This window comes from Hippoglossus hippoglossus, chromosome 7, assembly GCF_009819705.1.
Source record: "Hippoglossus hippoglossus isolate fHipHip1 chromosome 7, fHipHip1.pri, whole genome shotgun sequence".
NCBI lineage: Eukaryota > Metazoa > Chordata > Actinopteri > Pleuronectiformes > Pleuronectidae > Hippoglossus > Hippoglossus hippoglossus.
Window position 1 is genome coordinate 15,104,360 of NC_047157.1, and position 18,693 is coordinate 15,123,052.

At 42.2% G+C, this 18,693-nt stretch overlaps 3 protein-coding genes across 9 annotated transcripts in view; 2 read left to right on the top strand and 1 right to left on the bottom strand.

Annotated features, from left to right (window-relative positions):
• l1cama (L1 cell adhesion molecule, paralog a) overlaps positions 1–3,192 on the top strand; it is a 43,760-nt gene extending 40,568 nt beyond the window's left edge. For all 7 annotated transcript variants that reach the window (XM_034590297.1, XM_034590300.1, XM_034590302.1 and 4 more), the window contains one exon: positions 273–3,192. In XM_034590297.1, the coding sequence (XP_034446188.1) occupies positions 273–534 (262 nt within the window). In that variant the 3' untranslated portion in view covers positions 535–3,192. The remainder of the gene's footprint in view (positions 1–272) is intronic.
• A 100-nt stretch (positions 3,193–3,292) lies between these two features.
• Positions 3,293–7,736, bottom strand: ribc1 (RIB43A domain with coiled-coils 1). Its single transcript, XM_034590303.1, has 8 exons — positions 7,612–7,736; positions 6,634–6,852; positions 6,313–6,530; positions 6,098–6,212; positions 5,677–5,795; positions 4,786–5,022; positions 3,889–4,055; positions 3,293–3,455 (listed from the first exon to the last, which is right to left on the bottom strand). Exons 2-8 carry the CDS (start codon positions 6,830–6,832, stop codon positions 3,374–3,376), a joined length of 1,137 nt encoding a protein of 378 aa, XP_034446194.1. The 5' UTR covers positions 6,833–6,852; positions 7,612–7,736; the 3' UTR covers positions 3,293–3,373.
• A 230-nt stretch (positions 7,737–7,966) lies between these two features.
• On the top strand, positions 7,967–18,055 carry smc1a (structural maintenance of chromosomes 1A). The gene is made up of 26 exons (XM_034590665.1): positions 7,967–8,450; positions 9,009–9,197; positions 9,575–9,687; positions 10,020–10,223; positions 10,533–10,771; positions 10,871–11,129; positions 11,443–11,583; positions 11,669–11,751; positions 11,845–11,944; positions 12,310–12,417; positions 12,521–12,706; positions 12,934–13,113; positions 13,247–13,393; positions 13,618–13,755; positions 13,840–13,956; positions 14,050–14,156; positions 14,268–14,409; positions 14,775–14,920; positions 15,026–15,179; positions 15,267–15,374; positions 15,598–15,754; positions 15,856–16,010; positions 16,110–16,261; positions 16,382–16,451; positions 16,574–16,684; positions 17,231–18,055. Exons 1-26 carry the CDS (start codon positions 8,342–8,344, stop codon positions 17,309–17,311), a joined length of 3,696 nt encoding a protein of 1,231 aa, XP_034446556.1. The 5' UTR covers positions 7,967–8,341; the 3' UTR covers positions 17,312–18,055.
• Positions 18,056–18,693: the final 638 nt, after the last annotated feature.

Sequence of the window (18,693 nt, forward strand, 5' to 3'; positions counted from 1 at the left end):
TATAAAACATTAGAAAAATGCTTGTCAAAATATCCTAAACTCAATAGCATTCAAATAAATACAATGTACGAGCAAGAAAAGCAGCAAATCATTGTTTGCTTGAAACGTGGTTATCAAAATAGTTGCAGTTGTATTATTGTGAATTTCTGGCTCGCATGTTGGCTGTTTTTTGAAAAGAAAATCTTGCTGAAAAAAGTAATGTAATCATGTTACGAATTTTAAAATGCCTCGTGATAATACTCCTTGCTTCTGACCTGTTGTGTACTCTATAGTGATCTTGAGGAGAAGCACACGGCCAGCCAGCCGTCCCTGTGCGAGGAGAGCAAGCTGTGCAGCGAGGACAACCTCGACTTCAACGGCAGCAGTGCCAGGACCATGGAGCTCAACATGGATGAGTCCCTGGTCAGCCAGCTGAGTCGGCCTAGCGAGGGCCCGGACGCGCTCCACGGCCTGCCAGACAACTCCCCGCTCAACCCCACCGCCGTCTCCCCAGCCCCCAACGGCACGCCCAACTCAGTTACCATTCTAGATTAACCCCCACATGTCCACCGGGGGACCACCAGACCAAAACATGTCAACACATATGTGCCCATATGCTCTTGTTCCTTATACTGACGTGCTGATCTGTACTTTGACGACTGATACACAATCAATATATTGACTATTCAGATGTCCCTGACAGTCATCTGATGGACTGGACTGTTTTGACCAAAGGAGTGTCCAAATGAGTGGACAATGTGATACAAGTCTGACTGACCTGAAGATGTCCGTCCCTCACCCTCTTTTATCTGTGTAGCTTACAACTAATCCAAATGACTAACATTCATTTCTCTCCCTTTCTTCTCTTTCTTTCTCTCAGCAACCAACTCTATAGAAAGATAAAGACAGAACGCTGTACAGATAGAACTATGAGAGGGACTGTGGCTGTGGCCGTGTAGAGATGCAGTCGTACATTGAGAGAGGAGGGTGGTGTGTGAGGAAACAAAAGTTTCCATCAGTCTTGAAACTTAGATATCTATCATGTCTTGAGACATTTTTTTTTTTTTTACGTCTAAAGCCATTTAATGTCTCAGATTGTATTTGCCAGTGACATTTTTCATGTATTTAATTTTGTATGTTTTTGACAAACAAAAAACATCTTCTTTTCCCCTTTTTATTTTCACCATCATGTTGTGGTATTGTGTTTTTCATTATTTATATAGATCTCATGACATCTCTTTATCGACATAGATCATAGATCAAGATGCTTTCATCGAAACTAAGTGAAGCCAAGTTTCTTACTATAAATAACATTGGATGCAGGGGAACTTGCTGTGAAGATGCTGAGTAGCATCTGGTGTATATAGCTGCATCTACATCTATCTACTTAGCCATAATACAGTATTATAGATATGTACATGCTCCTTATATGTTCCTGTGCCTGCTGGGTCTGCATAGAGCACCAGATTGATGTCATCACTCTCTCGCCTTCCCACCAGAAGTGTAATGCCATTATTGGAAATGATATTGTAATTTTTTGTGTCAACACACCTACGTGTAGCTTTCTGTATCTTGTCTTTGTCTCTTTCTACACTGTATTAAAAACATTGTTGTCTCTAATTAACAATCCTTTCATACCTGTCCATCCCATAATACGCTAATTGTTTGAGGAGCAGTATTTATGTATATTACAGATCGGAGAGTGGAGTCTCGTGGGCGAACACGCTCAAGTTTTATTTTCAGAATGCAAGTTGATATTGCAGACAGGCTTGATGATTGCCAGTTGGTAAAGGCAAACAGTTGGTAGTTATATCAAATGCAGAGAATGTATTCTTTTTAGGGCTGGGTAGTCATTGTATCTACATGCTACTGATAAAACAAATCTGAGATACAAGTTACTGGAGAGAGAAGAGTGGCAATGACAAGATCTGGAGGGACAGGTTTTTCCCCATTGAATGTAAATACAACCCTAAAAGATTGTTCTTATGAACCAAACCATGTTTGATAAAAAATGTGAAAAAATGTGCAGGTTTAACATCTAATTTTCAATTTGTTGCAAGCTGTAATTTTTCTTCTTTGTACTATTGCTATGATTCCAACCTTTCCCCTTTTGACTGCAGTGCGATTTGGCTGTTTTAGCAAAAAAAATAGCTCATAGCTGAGGAGAGAGGGGAAAACAAGGAAAAAAAATGTTCTGTCGATGTTTTCAAGCATTTCAAAATTTAAAAAAAGTGTACATTAGTGTCATTTAGTGATAGTAGTAGTTGCATTACAATGAAAGCTAAGATTCCGTTCCTGCCCATAACCATCCAGCGATGCATTGCAGTGCAGTGAATATCTGTGGAGTTTTTGTCCGATGCAGTCATGAGTGAGAGGCGGCGGTGCAGTTGGTGCACACCACAGGGAGCACCTATATGCAACGTTGCTGTCTCAGTTCTCCCTACTCAAATAAAAGCTCCACACTGGCCCGATATTACCTGACAGTCTGTGAGGTGGAGAACATGGGATGTCTTAAAACGGCCAGTGGCACAGACGGAGCTGTGTGTGTGAGCTCCCTGTTGTCGGTTATACAGACACACTCAGGACAAATAAAGGTTTAAAAAGATCTATTTTCATACCAGGAGCGAGGAATAACACAAAATATGCCAATATTCTAACTTGACTATCTGCTGCTAAACATCTGTGTTTGTCAGTGTTCGAGGGCAAATGTTAGCTTTGAATGAGGAATGAGTGTACACACACAGATACTCACTCGACTGCCACTCACTCTTTGCTTTCCATGTTTCAAGGTGAAATGTGCGGACGCTGGCATTTGCTTTCCACCATTGTTTTCCCCCCCATATTTTATAATTAAAAAGAGGAAAAAACCTTTGAAAAAGTGAATTGGTTCGTTTAGAGAAGCTTCTTGAGAACTCTGAAAAGCAGACAGGCTTTAAACAACAAGGCCCCTGTGGGAGGGTGGGGGCGAGAGAAAGGGAGGAAGAGTGTGTGTCCCTGTTGGGGTTTAAATGTGCCTCTTTGTGGTGTGTGGGGTGCACTGTTGGCATAATGGGAACTGGTGGGATCTATATGTACCATGGGTCGGCGTTAGAAGTTGGGTGGATTGTACCACATGTGGGGCCACGATAATTGTAACTGCATTATGAATCTACCACTGTAACTGGATATATGAGTGAAAATAAAGTACATGGAACAATCTGTACCAAAAACAAAGATTCCCTCTTTTGTCACCAGTGTACGAAACCAATGAAATCAATGAATATGTGTCACTTCAAATTAAGCAGTAAATATTGAATAAGTAGGATCCAATTCACTCTGAGTGGGAGCACAACAATCGATAGGTTTTATTAGCACATTGTGACAGGAGGACGGGCCTGCTGAAGGTGCGAGGTGGTCAGCGGGAGCTGGTGTTGAATTGATAAAAGTAGTCCCTGGTGGGTTTGTTGGTGTACAGCTTCTTGTCCAGGTACTCCTGACTGGATGAGACAGAGACACACAGAAACACGCAGTGAGTAACTGCCTCTGAAAATCTGAATTTTACATTTTCAAAATCTAAACCTACAAAACAGCCAAAATGTATATCAAGATAAAACACTTTCATATCACAATAAATGGCACATTATTTCTCAGAGGATTAAAGTCTGATTTTTGCTCCTGAGTGAAGGTTGTGGTTTATGAGCAGAAAATGAAAAACACTTGATAAACAGAAAACATCTTTCAAATCTATACATTAATTACAATATACAGTATGTATTCAATATAAATTGGATTTTTTGTTGATGGAAATTATATTGCATAATTACTGATATTGTTTCATTGCCCAGTCCTAGCTACACCCAGAATGTATTTGCTGACTAATGCTTGAATAGTGAGTGTATGTAGTTTGCAGTATGTGTGTGCAGTGCTCACTGTGCCTGCTGCTCCCTGGCCAGCTGCATGTTGTACTGATCCATCTGAATCCTTGTCTGTCTCCTCAGCTCTGCCGCTCTCGCCTCCTCCTCCTCTGCCTCTCTGGACTGCTTCAGGAGCTGATGGTCCCATGCTGCGTCATGCATCTTCTCAGCATCACGCTTTCTCTTAACATGGCAACAAAAAAGAACGGTTTGAGTGTTGAACCTGAGAGGAACTGCTGTGAAGGATACCAGGTTCAAAAAACATTTTACCACAATTGAGTGTTTCCAAATGTGGGTTTTAAGATGTTTCTGAGGATAAAACACATTTTCTTCTGAACGAAATTATATTTTTGGACAACGTTTTCCTCAAATTTTCCTAGGCAGAGGAAATTATTTGATAATTTCTAGCACTCTAAAAAGTTTTTTAAATCTGAGAATAATGAATACCCCTTTTGGTCAAAGCCTTTGGACATATGCAACCTGTAAAGAAATATTTACAAAACGACATGGAGGTGGATGACGAATTAGTGATATAAGTGAAAAACATGAACAGTAGTGCAGATATATAATAAATACAGAACCGCGGTTTGATAAATATGAACACAATATTAACCCTATGCTTTTTGTAATCACAAGAACCGAATGAAGACCCAATTGGACATTTTGAGTCAGTGTGTTAGGCAGCACTCGTCAGTAAAAGACTAAAAAAGGGAATAATATCTTTTGTGTGGATGCTGTTCATCATGGCTCAACATTCTGATTGACATCAAAATGTTTTGATTCACAGTTTGGAAGGACTTTTTCAGAAAGTTAGAACTAAAACAAGTTTGAAGAAGAGGAGGAGACATGACTTGAACACGAACAAGTCGTTTGTGTATGGGAAGTGCATTGTTATTCCGCGTGGCCCCAGTACCTGTCTCTCGCGGCACTGTGTCTCTCTCTCCTCATGGATGGCACGGAGCTGCTCGGGGCTCATCCCCCTCCACCTGTCAGTCAGAACGTGGTGCGGCTTCCCTCCTCCCACCTTTCTCTCTGCTGCCTCTGCACACTCTGTCATCATGTCGGACGTCAGCGTGTGCCTCATCTCTGCAAGATTCTCCCTTTCTTCTCTCCTGTGTTGCTCCATCAGTTTCTCTGCCTGCTCCGCAGCCTGTGGAGGACAGGTCATGGTGAGGCCTCACCGGGGAACCAGGGCCAGCTGATTGGTTGTTCCCTTGACGACTGGGATACAAGCAGCAGCTTCACTAAAACCTAACCACTAATATGTGGTTACATCTAGCATAGAGTCAGGAATCAGCCAAATGGTGAATGTCCTCCTGAGAGACCCAATCAGTCAGTTGCATTTGCTTCATGCATGTGAGTATGTATTAGAGAAACCACATAACTGTCAAAAAAACTACAACAATAACCTGGAGGACTTGTAATGATGCCTCCCAATGGGGGGTTCAATCAAGTGCATTCAGACAAATGAGGGGATGAGGGGAGAGCTGAATGGGGGCTTTTAAAAACAGAGAAGGCCCACACATGCATCAAAGCAGTTTAACCATCCGTGTTGCTTTGTACCAACGAATATGAATTGTCTTCCTGCAGCAAGAGTGTGCATCACTTAACATTTTCAATTAGCAAGTTTAATTTCAAAATCCCACTTGAGAACAATGCCACCGCTCAGAATCCCACTGGATTTTGCTTTGAGCGTTTGCAGCAGCAGGTGGTGTGTGTGTGTGCGCGTGTGTGTGTGTGTGTGTGTGTGTGAGTGTGTGTGAGTGTGAGTGTCCATCAGTGTGTGCACATGCATGTACTGTACCAGAGCTCGGTTGTAGTCGTTGTATGCGATGCGGATGGCATTCTGGCACTCCTCCTCTAGTGCTGCCTGTTGAACCCCCCTCAGGTCCTGATGCACAAGTTCTCTGCTCACCAGCATCTCTGTGACACACACATGATTTTGGGAATCAAATAATGTGTCTCATTTTTCACACGTGCATTAGCCATTACTCATTGCACAAAGCTCTTCAACAGTACACTCACACACGCACCGGCTCTATGGGATGAGCATCCATCAATGCCACCTGGCAATAAGGGCTGTGCGTAGGAGTGTGTGATTGTTTGTGCAGGAAAGCATGAAGCATGTGTGTGATCTACAGAGGCTATAGTGTAAATCATGTACGCTCATCAGTGATTACAGTGTGTTTGTGTGACTTCCTGAGTGTGTGCTTTTCTCTTTTCACCTCTATGCTTGTTTCCCATGTGCCTCCTCGCATTGTCCTCCCTCTGGGCTTGTAGATCTCTTTCTGTCTTTTTCATTTGTTCTCTCCTCACCTGCTCCTCTCCGATACCCTCTCCCTGCATGAAACAAGGAACACATGGCTCCAGGAGTTATCTGATCATGTATTCAACCCTCTGATGCACACCATGGACCCCACCAGTCACAGAAAGCCTATACCTGAAACATTTGCATACTGGCAGGCCCCAGCTCACGCTCTGGAATGGGGATCCTGAATGCCCCCTGCAGGCCACACTTGAGATCTGCATCACGCGAGTCCTCCACACGCTGCTGAGTGGCCCAGTACTGGACCAGGTCAGTGTGCAGAGCTGCTCGCTTCTCTCTGTCATCAGTGTCCAGCTGCAGCAGTGCGACATCGTGATACTCTCTCAGCTTATCTGCAATATATTGATAATAAAAACAACTGTGATCACCTCTCATTGGTGGTGAAAGGTGAATAACGTGTATGCTTCAGCTGATTTAATTCTAACCATAGTTTACCAAAAGCTTTGTCTCTTTGTCTCTCTATATTTTGCTGATGTTTTTTCTCCTGGACTTGTTGGTTCAGAACATCGGTGTCGAGACCCATCACACGCAGGCGTGTGTTGAAAATCCGGGCCTTTCGTGCTGACTCTGCAGACCTTCGCCTTTCCACTGCTTTCTCAGTGGACTGTTCTACAGGCAAATCCACTTTGTACATGTTGACAGTTTCTAGTGAGCCTGAAGGGAGGAGATACATCATCACATCAACGTTTATCGCTACAGTTTTTGGATTAAATACCCTTATCCTTAACTGAAGTAACAGCATATACCAGAAGCAACACTGTATTGTGAAACATGTTGCATTAAAAGTACCAGTCCTGAATTCAACGATAAAAATAACAAAATAATTGTCAGAAAAATGTATTTAAAGTATGAAAAGTTGGTCAGGAAAACTTAAAGGTTCAGTGTGTAGAATTGTGACATCTAGTGGTGAAGTTGCATGTTGCAGCTGAATACCCCTCACCTCCCCCTTCAAAACATAAAAGAGAACCAGTGGCAGCCTTCTGTTGTCATTAAAACCCCTAACCCTAACCCTAACCCTGAACCTTTAAATGATTCTAAATACTGTTTGGCACTTCAAACTGTAAAAACTCAGATTCTGAAGAAAACCTTAAAAATCTAAATGTCTCTAAATAAGTACAATCACACCGTGATCGTTGAATTTAGCTTGAAAAGAGACATCATAAATTCGTTTTGAATTGAATTGATCAGATTGATGATTTGAAATAGTGGAGTACAAATAGATTACAGCATAAAGTGGAAATACTTAAGTAACTTAAAGGGGTTAGTAAGGTGATGTACTTAATTACCCTCCAATAGGTCATCCACCAACCTTGGACAGGCTTCATTGAGTGTATATGAGCTGGAAGCAGGTTCTACAGTTCGGCTGTACTTTCTCTATTGATGACTGAATATTGATTGAAAGTAGAAACTCACCTCTGACGTTAGAGCTGTGTGCAGATAATGTATCTGAGGAGCAGATCTCTGAGCTCAGGGCTGCTTCATGTCCTGTTGTGTTTGACTGCCCTTGGTAACCATGGTAACACCTCAACACTCTGTGCGGTGTTGGGAATAAAACAAATAAACAGACAGACTGGTGGAGCTAAATGTATAATTATACTGCTCTCTCTACATATTTATATAAATAAAGTTATTATTATCATGATTATTATAATGAATTAGTATCACTGAGACGCAGACAGACTGATGGAGCTAAACACACGTGCATTACCTCTGGAGTTAAGATGATGTTTAATGAATTCGTGTCCCTGAAACGCTCCCACGTTATCTGGGGCCGTAAACACAACACAGCTGAATTCCCAGCAAATCCGTCTCCTCTCGCGAGAAGCCGCGAGGTCTCGAGTCTCGCGCGCTCGAGGCTTTTCCTGTCTGGTTGTAAAATGGCGCATTGTTGTCACATCTGCACCGCGGCTCTTTGACTCAGATTATGAGGCTGATTAGTTTATTAAACCAGACATGCGCTTCATGATGTGACTGACGCATAGCTTGGATATAGATTGAACCGCGATTCATTCATTTGCACGCATGCTTCGTCTGTAACGTTGCTTGCTCTGTAGACGTTGCTTGTTAGCATTAGCAACATTTTACTTGCTAACATCCACTGTGCTTTTTTTTAATATAGAACAGCGGTACAGATACATCGATCATGGGCTATTTAAAACTGATAGAGATCGAGAACTTCAAGTCGTACAAAGGAAGGCAGATCATTGGACCTTTTCACAAGTTCACTGCGATCATCGGACCCAATGGATCTGGTATGTTATGATCGCGGCTAACGCAGACGGCTTGTTAGCATTGGCTAACGGTAAACACAACCCAGGGATAACCCTCTGACTTTGGAGAGGCTCCCACTAGTACCACTGTTTATTCAAACATATCTAATGTGACCAGTCTGCACCCAAATGTTAATCCAGTACTTCTTGTGTTCATGATTTGAGTGTTAACTTATAATGCGGGTCCTCTGTATTTATTACAATGTATCATACAGAGGATCAGAGTTAACTTCTGTCTGTGCTCACTTAGATATTATCAGATCCAACTTGTGAAAGTGGATAATCTACTGCTTTGATTCTGGCAATGATCCTTTGTTATTATTCAATCCACTGAAACATTACGTCAAACTGTGTCTTTTAAAATGATTGGAATCAACAAGTATTGATTGAACTCTGACAAAATATGAATTACTGCATATTGTAAAAGCCATGAGGATAAACTTAACTGCTGGTATATATACAGATAAACAGTTCACTCAGTTTCTGTTTTACTTATGTTAAGCTTGTTTCTCTTAACACTCTGAACACTATTTGTTGTAGGAAAGTCCAACCTCATGGACGCCATTAGCTTCGTGCTGGCGGAGAAGACCAGTAACCTGCGTGTGAAGACTCTGAAGGATCTCATCCACGGAGCGCCTGTGGGGAAGCCGGCTGCCAACAGGGCCTTTGTCAGTATGGTGTACCAGGAGGATAACGGGGAGGAGCGCTCCTTCACAAGGGCCATTATTGGTATGAACGCTTATTGACAGTCGTATAGGTGGCTTCATTCATGTGTATCGCTTAGAAATCAGACTAAAAACCTCCTTATGTCACTGATACCTTAACTTTCAGGGAAGGTATATGTGCTATGTCCTTGGCTGTGGACTTACACAAGCATGAGTCTTAAATATGTTTTATATTTTAAAGTCACATTTTAAACATGAATCCACAATGAAACCCCAAATCGTCCAGTTCTATCTACAAGTCGGACAACTCTTTACGATATGATGAGATGTGTTTTATTATCATTTAAAGTGTCTTTTTTTTTTTTAAATGAAACATCCTTGTCTTGTGTGTTCTTTTTTGAATGAGCTTACGTTTGATCTCCGTCCTTTCGTGTGCATCAGGTTCCTCCTCTGAGTACCGCATCAACAACAAGGTGGTGGGCCTGCCTGAATACAGCGAGGAGCTGGAAAAACTCGGCATCCTGATCAAAGCTAGAAACTTCCTGGTCTTTCAGGTGAGACTGAAACCCTAAAGCTGTTTTCTAAATGGGGAAAAAAATGAATCAGTGTTATTTCATGAAGCTATTTGGAGAAGTTTGCTGTCAGACAGTTCAGTGCTTTTGTGGTTATATGTAATAAATGCGTTATTTGTATCTTTATGGTGAAAACAATTAATATAGCCAGGCATGTGTCTTCAATGGATATCAATGCTTTAGATGTGACATTGCCACTTGCAGCAGAGGTCCATAGTATTGTTTGTCAGGTGTAAAATTCATATCTGGCATCTTGGTGTTGGCAGTTTTCCATTTGTAATCACAATTTGGTTCCTTCCTCGTCTTCCCTCCAGGGAGCTGTGGAGTCCATTGCAATGAAGAATCCCAAGGAGCGTACAGCTCTGTTTGAGGAGATCTCCCGTTCCGGAGAGCTGGCGCAGGAGTATGACCGCAGGAAGAAGGAGATGGTGAAGGCAGAAGAGGACACCCAGTTCAATTATCATCGCAAGAAAAACATTGCTGCAGAGCGCAAAGAAGCCAAGCAAGAGAAAGAGGAGGTTTGTCCTTTATGGTGATTACAAATACAGTGTCTGGTTCTACAGTTACTCCCATACATTTTTGTTCTGCTTGGATTGTATATGAAATACTTCATGTAACTTTTGCATCATGGTTTTCAACTTTATTGACATGTATGAGGAATTTAATTTGTAGAAAGGCTCAGTTATTAGATGATGTACCTTCACACATAGTAAATGCAGCCTACTTTGGCAAGGACAGTCTTGTCAATGAGATTTTTTTAAGCATATGAAACACATTAGCGTAACTTTATCTTATCATCTGTGTGTCTCCCACCATCACACTTCCAGGCTGAGCGTTACCAGCGTCTGAAGGACGAAGTAGCCAGGGCCAGTGTTCAGCTGCAGCTCTTCAAGCTATACCACAATGAGACTGAGATCGAGAAGCTAAACAAAGAGCTGGCCCAGCGGAACAAGGAGATCGATAAGGACCGTAAAAAGATGGACCATGTGGAGGAGGAGCTGAAGGACAAGAAGAAGGAGCTGGGCCGGCTGATGAGGGAACAGCAGACCATTGAGAAAGAAATCAAGTAAGTTACTGACATGACAGCCCTGTCATTTATGCTTAATGCTCCTATACAGATCTAGTGCCATTGACAACTTTCTTGATCATGTGCCTCCCTCCACAGAGAGAAAGACTCTGAGCTGAACCAAAAGAGGCCGCAGTACATTAAGGCTAAAGAGAACACCTCCCACAAGATCAAGAAGCTTGAGGCCGCGCGTAAGTCATTGCAAAATGCCCAGAAGATGTACAAGAAACGCAAAGGAGACATGGATGAGCTGGATAAAGAGATGAAAGCGGTGGAGTTGACCAAGCAAGAGTTTGAGGAGAGAATGGAGGAGGAGGCGCAGAGCCAGGGCCAGGACCTCACCCTGGAGGAAAATCAGGTCTGATATGTTCTAATGTCGAATTTGAGTTTGAATAATTGATCTGCTCCAGGATTTCATTTTATTGAAACTGAAATGAATTGGATTCAACTGAAAAAAAATCAACTATTATGCTCATGTCCTAGATGACTGTGTAGTCTTTGAAATAAATTCAGCAGTTTGGCATTAAGACACAATTGGAAGAGGAGCAAATGCAATTTTCGGGATTTAGTGAGCGTGAAGTGCGTCTCAGGCTGTTGTTATGGTGTCAACACTCAATGGATGTTTTATATTGAATCTAGTTAACACAACCCACTGTTCCTCTCTCCTCCAGGTCAAGCAGTACCACCGTCTGAAGGAGGAGGCCAGTAAACGTGCTGCTACGCTGGCACAGGAGCTGGAGAAGTTCAACCGTGACCAGAAGGCCGACCAGGACCGCCTTGACTTGGAGGAGAGGAAGAAAGTGGAGACGGAGGTAAATACAATAATGATGACAGTTTTTTCCTATGCCAGAAAAAACTTGAATGCATCTAACCAAACATTGTGTCCTTTCTCTCCAGGCCAAAATCAAACAGAAGATCCGGGAAATTGAGGAAAACCAGAAACGTATTGAGAAATTAGATGACTATATCACCACTAGCAAGTACGCTGCTCTCATGGTTCAGTTTATTTATTTTATAAGTTTCTCCAAAATGCTCTTTTACTCACACACTCCTGTCCTGTTACCCCCCCTTAGGCAGTCATTAGATGAGCAGAAGCGCATGGAGGAGGAGCTGACTGAGGAGGTGGAGGGCGCCAAGAGGAGGATTGATGAGATCAACACGGAGCTGAATCAGGTACACAATACACACCCCAGGCTTCAAATGCTGTTATACTTGCTTATATACTGTGTTCATTTTAAATGGTATCGGGTAAAGTATTGTTCAGGAACCAATACCACAATTACGATATTGGTACTGGTGTTGAAAACGTTTGAAAGATACCACCTCTAGAATCAATACCGTTTCTTACTCTGGACATTTTCATAATTATGGAAAAACATGAGTGTGACATATACAATAAATGATTGCTGTGTATGCCAGTAACCCATACCAGTGGGTCAGCATGCATAGTACCGGTACCGGTGCTCCTATTGTCTGTTATTAGTTACATCCGAAAAATTATCAAACTAATTCTAAATATTTTGCATTGTTTGCTGTAGGTAATGGAGCAGCTGGGAGATGCCAGAATCGACAGGCAGGAGAACAGTCGCCAGCAGCGCAAGGCTGAGATCATGGAGAGTATCAAACGACTGTACCCCGGCTCTGTGGTGAGGCAACTGACCGCTTCCTTTACTATAGTGTTTAATTTTCTTATGCTTCCTTCTGGATCCAGTAAAATCATTGAACAAGCTCTCCTCTTTCAATCCTCAGTATGGTCGTCTAATCGACCTGTGTCAGCCCACTCAGAAGAAGTATCAGATTGCTGTGACTAAAGTGTTGGGCAAGAACATGGACGCCATCATTGTTGACTCTGAGAAGACCGGCAGAGACTGTATTCAATACATCAAAGAGCAGAGAGGAGAGCCGGAGACCTTCCTGCCTCTCGACTACCTTGAGGTGAATACTGGAAAGAATTGATAACAGCTCGGCTCAAGGCTTTTCAGGATTTCAGCACATTTTTACATATTTTATCAGCGTGAATCATGGAAATATTACATTTACGTTTATTATTTAATGTCCGGGACAATTTTTTTCTGTCGAATAAGGCATTTCATCTTTTCGCGTTAAAACAAGGCAATTTGAATTATAGAATGGTTCATTGATAAACTTTTTTCTTTACAAAGGTGAAACCAACAGATGAGAAACTGCGAGAGTTGAGAGGAGCCAAGCTGGTGATTGATGTGATTCGCTACGAACCCCCCCACATCAAGAAAGCCCTGCAGTACGCATGTGGAAACGCCCTGGTCTGTGACAACGTAGAAGATGCAAGAAGGATTGCGTTTGGAGGGCCATACAGACACAAGGTAATTTAGGTCACTAGCTGAGGTGTCATGACGACGAGAGGACTGCAAAGCTGTCATTTCCTGCCTAATGTAGAGGTAGATGTCACCCATATCTATCTTTCTACCCAATCTCTCCTTGTCTTCCCGTGTCCAGACAGTCGCCCTGGACGGTACTCTGTTCCAGAAGTCTGGAGTCATCTCTGGAGGAGCCAGCGACCTGAAGGCCAAGGCCAGGCGCTGGGACGAGAAAGCGGTGGACAAGCTCAAGGAAAAGAAAGAAAAACTCACAGAAGAGCTCAAGGTAATGTTGAATATGAACACCTTGATCAGGGTGGTTGTGATTTTGGTCCTATTTGCTTGTTAGTTATTTACTGTGAAACGTTATTATGCTGGAATACGGTCGACATCTCCTGTGTAACCACACGATCTGGATAGTTGTTGATCCATAGTCGCTCACTGCAGTTTGATGGATTTTCACTTGATTTTAAATCTCAGCAATTTCCACTAAATGTGTTTCTTTTGTAGGAGCAAATGAAGGCCAAGAGGAAGGAGGCTGAGCTGCGTCAGGTTCAGTCTCAGGCCCACGGTCTGCAGATGAGACTCAAGTACTCCCAGAGTGACCTGGAACAGACAAAAACCCGCCACCTCTCCCTCAACATGCAGGTACAGCCTCGTCATCTCATTCTTCCTGAATGCTATTACTCAAGGGACTGTTGTATTAAAGCTTGTTTCATTTGCATCCTGCAGGAGAAGTCTAAGCTAGAGAGTGAATTGGCAAACTTTGGCCCCCGCATCAACGACATCAAGAGAATCATCCACTCCAGAGAGAGGGAGATCACTGACCTACGGGACCGCATGAACCTGGTGAGACTGACAGGAAGCAGGGTCCTTTTAAGAAGTCGGTTTGTGTGTATTTAACACTGCAGTGATAGCAACATGGATGTTTTTGGTCTCCAGGTGGAGGATGAGGTGTTTGTGGAATTCTGCGAAGAGATCGGAGTGAGGAACATCCGAGAGTTTGAGGAGGAGAAGGTGAAGAGGCAGAATGAGATTGCAAAGAAGCGGTGAGTTTAGTCATTACATTTTTCCAGTTCCCGTGTAGATAATTCATTGTTCTTCTCAGATTAAGTAGTCTAATTTCTGTTTGGTCTAACCCGATTTATTTTTTTCCTCAGTCTTGAGTTTGAGACCCAGAAAACTCGTCTGGGGATCCAGGTCGACTACGAGAAGAACCAGCTGAAGGAGGACCAGGAGAAAGTGACGATGTGGGAGCAAACCGTCAAGAAGGATGAGGCTGAAATAGAGCGGCTTAAAAAGGTAAACACACAAAATCAAGGATGAAAACTTCAAGGATTTGACCCAGTAGGATTCATACCACCTCCACACTGCAGCCCTGAAACATTGATAGGAAATGTCATTGTATGACATGGGTACTAAGAAATGCAAACGTTTTTTAAATTCTTTTTTTAATTTAGTAATTGAACATAGCGTTGTTTCATGAGATGGAAGTTAAACATGGTTCTTTGTCCTAAATGTGAACTGAACTCACCTTCAAAGATCCACAGGAAATCAGACCCCTTTCATTTTTTCACTGTTATTGTTTATTTCTCTAAATCACTGTTAACTTCTCCTCTCAATTTGGACATCAAGTTGAATCTTACACGTGTCTTATCTTCCTGTAGGAGGAGCACAGACACATGAAGATCATTGATGAGACAATGGCCCAGCTACAGGACCTGAAGAACCAGCACCTCACCAAGAAATCTGAAGTCAACGATAAAAACCACGAGATGGAGGAGATCCGCAAAAAACTGGGTGGCGCCAACAAGTCAGTGGCTACACATATATCAACCTTAATATTGTGAATATACATACATATATAATATGTTACTTTTGAGTCAGTGTGTTCTAAATGTGTTCTTGTATATTCCAGGGAGTTGACTCAGCTCCAGAAGGAGGTGACGGCCATTGAGACTAAACTGGAACAGAAGCGCAGTGACCGTCACAACCTGCTGCAAGCCTGCAAAATGCAGGACATCCGGTTGCCTCTTCGCTCTGGAACTATGGACGATATCAGCCAGGGAGAGGTAGATGCAGATCCATTCATGTAGGCGCTTCCTTTTATGCCATTGGGATTGAAAAATGACTTAATTATAATTTTTTTGCTGATCCAGGGGAGCTCGCAAACAGAGGAGACCAGCAGCCAGAGGACGTCCAGTACTGTTCTGGCTAAAGAGGCTCTCATCGAAATTGACTACAGCATCCTGACTGAAGACCTCAAGGTTACTAGTCCAACTACACCTCTGCTTTACATTTTAAAGGCCAGCTTGGTCTCTGCTCATTATTTTTTTATTTAAATGTGACATCAGATCTCTGGATTTGTGTTGTAGGTAGCAGTGTTGATAATTCAAAAAAAATTCTACACACAGAAAAGTGATATTTCCAGCCAGTCCCAATTTTAAGCTACACTCTTAAACTTATTAAATCATGTTGGACCTACTACAGGATACGCTTGCGGAAGATGAGATCAAGGGAGAGACAAACGCACTGCAGCAGCGTCTGAACGAGCAGCAGAGCATCTTGCAGAGGATCAGTGCACCCAACATGAAGGCCATGGAGAAGCTCGAGAGCGTCAGGGACAAGTTCCAGGAGACCAGTGATGGTGAGATGGCCGAGGTTAAACGGGTTTAGAGAAAGGGAGTGGTGCCGATTCAGAGAGACGTTCCTAATGATATCATCAATGTGTGTGTCCGTCCGTCTCAGAGTTTGAAGCTGCTCGTAAGAGAGCCAAGAAAGCCAAACAAGCCTTTGAGCAGATTAAAAAGGAAAGGTACGACAGATTCAATACCTGCTTTGAGTCCGTGGCCACCAACATTGATGAGATCTACAAATCCCTCTCACGCAACAGCAGTGCCCAGGTAAGTCACAGGATAACATAAATCTGCCATTGTACAGCCTCCTGTCTGGATTAATTTAATAGCAAACATTTAACAGTGAGTGTGTTTTTTCCTCTGTAGGCTTTCCTGGGCCCAGAGAACCCAGAGGAGCCGTACCTGGATGGCATCAACTATAACTGCGTGGCTCCAGGGAAGAGGTTCAGACCCATGGACAACCTGTCGGGAGGAGAGAAGACAGTAGCTGCCCTCGCTCTGCTCTTTGCCATTCACAGGTGAGACAGTGGAGGAGGGGGAGATGCAGTCTGAATACATGATTGTGTTGCTTGGAAGTTGACAAAAGATTTCTGCCCGGCTGGAATATTGTTAACATCATCTCTCCTGCTCGTCTGTAGCTACAAACCCGCTCCCTTCTTTGTCCTGGATGAGATCGACGCTGCTCTGGACAACACTAACATCGGCAAGGTCTGTTTCAGGAGTTCAGTTTTTTCTTTATCAATGTTGTGTCTGATGTTAACTCAGAGGGTTGTTGTTATTGACAATGATTGTCACGTAAACTAATACTCATGACCTCCTGTGAATTGAAGGTGGCCAATTACATCAAAGACCAGTCCGTGCTGAACTTCCAGGCCATCGTCATTTCGCTCAAGGAGGAATTCTACACCAAGGCCGACTCGCTCATCGGTGTTTATCCAGAGGTGTGTTTCTCAATATTCTCTCTATATACAAAATACTGAAGAAGATAGAGCCATACAACTTTAACAGTCTCATAAAAGAGTATCTGCAGGTTCCAAAAAATGTCACTGCCCCCCCAAAAAGGGCTTTAAACGGTATTAAAAAGTCTTAAATTGAATTTAGAAAGGTCTTGAATCTTACTTTTTAGAAAGTATCAAAGTTGATAAATCCATTAAGTGAAAATTAAGGCCCTTTTAAAAACAAGTTAAGTCTTATCTTGCAGTAATTCTTCTACCTATGTACCAGTATTAAATTGCAGTCTATGGTGAAGTAAATCAAATCAAATTCCCTAAAAAGCACCGATACATTTCTTTTCCACTTTTTTTGCCATTTCATTGACCAGATAATTGATAATGAAATTAATGTACATAATTTGGTGCGGCCCTAATCATGACCTATATTTGGTACATCTAGTTTCATACTTGGCCTCATTAAGGCAACTTAGAAAGACATTCAGAATTTTAGTTTTATTATCAAAGTATTAACTTACTTTCCTTCTCTACCCACAGCAAGGAGATTGCGTCATCAGCAAAGTCCTCACCTTTGACCTCTCTCAGTATCCTGACGCCAACCCGAATCCCAATGAATAGGACCAGGCACTTCCAACACTGGTATTTAGTGAGATGGACGCTCATGTACTCTATAGACACAGATCACGTATCCATTAGGTCCCACATGTTATTTCCTATTGTTTTTTTTAATGTGTATGTATTTTTGGGATTTGTTAGATTAGTGAATTCTTTTTTTTTTTTTTTTGTTGGGTGGTTGTTCTTTATAAGCTGCAACAACCAGGATGTATGTACATTTCTACAAATCAGCCCTTTCTCAATTTGGCCAAACACGAGTCGTTATGATAACGAATCATGATATCAAAGCTTTTTAACAAACAAGTTTTTATCTTGAGCAAAAATGTGTTGAAATGACCTGAAACAAGTTTTAGCTCTCATAACTTTTATACTGCCCTCTTTTCAATGGTGTGGTTTAAAGCCTGTCTTCTGTCGTGTGAACTAAAATATGTATTTTCATTTTTCTTATGTGACCTTTTTAAAAGTTTAACCATGAAACTGACGCTACAGATTGAATACAATACAGATACATTCCCATGTGGTAGCTGAAACTGGCAATGCTATAATGGGGCTTTGTCAAAACCACAATCGTGAAACTCAAAGAAAATGTGCAGCGGTGTCTGTATATTCCCAGAGTGATTCAGAATCAGCTTTAAGCAAATGGAAAAAATTTATGTAAGTGAGAATATTCTGTCCGGGCTGTTTTGTTGTTGTTTTTTTTCCTGCTTTTGATCGCTTTGCTTCAATAAATAAAATTGAATTATTTAAGCTCCTTTTATTTTGTTTACGTTTTCTGATCTCAGATGCTGCTGCTCACCGTTTAGTGATACGGCTTTAGGGACATTTCTTACCTTTACATGAACCTGTTTGAACCCACAATGCAGCATGCATCTTGCTGCATTAGTTTCCTTTCCCTAAGCAGGGAGCAGCAGCAGCACTCTTTGCTTTGCTCGGCAAGACTATTTATAGAGGCTCTCAATTTCCACACCTTAACTTCTGCAGGGGGGAGCGTCTAAGGCACCATCTTCTCATCAATCGTCCGCCTGCGCTCACCCTCTCATCTCGGAGTCGGTCTGATTGTTTACAGGAGCAAACTCGCCTGTTATGTCGGGTGTTTTCATTCTTCATATCCCAGCAGGCGTTGTCAGAGTTTTTGTTTGTTTGCAGAAAAGAAAAATTAACACAAATACGTTTTTAGATGATTTATTTCTTCTTTTTTTTTTTTTCCAATGGTGGAAACACTAGTGTAACATCAACCATAGTGGCACAGATCCAGAAGTGAAGGACAGTTGAGGTCAGACGTTGAGCTGAAACGTTGACTCAAACTGTGGGTATCTCCGAAACATCGAAACATGATGTCGTGTACGACAGCGAAACAGGCTGATCAGAGGATAATGTAAACAAGA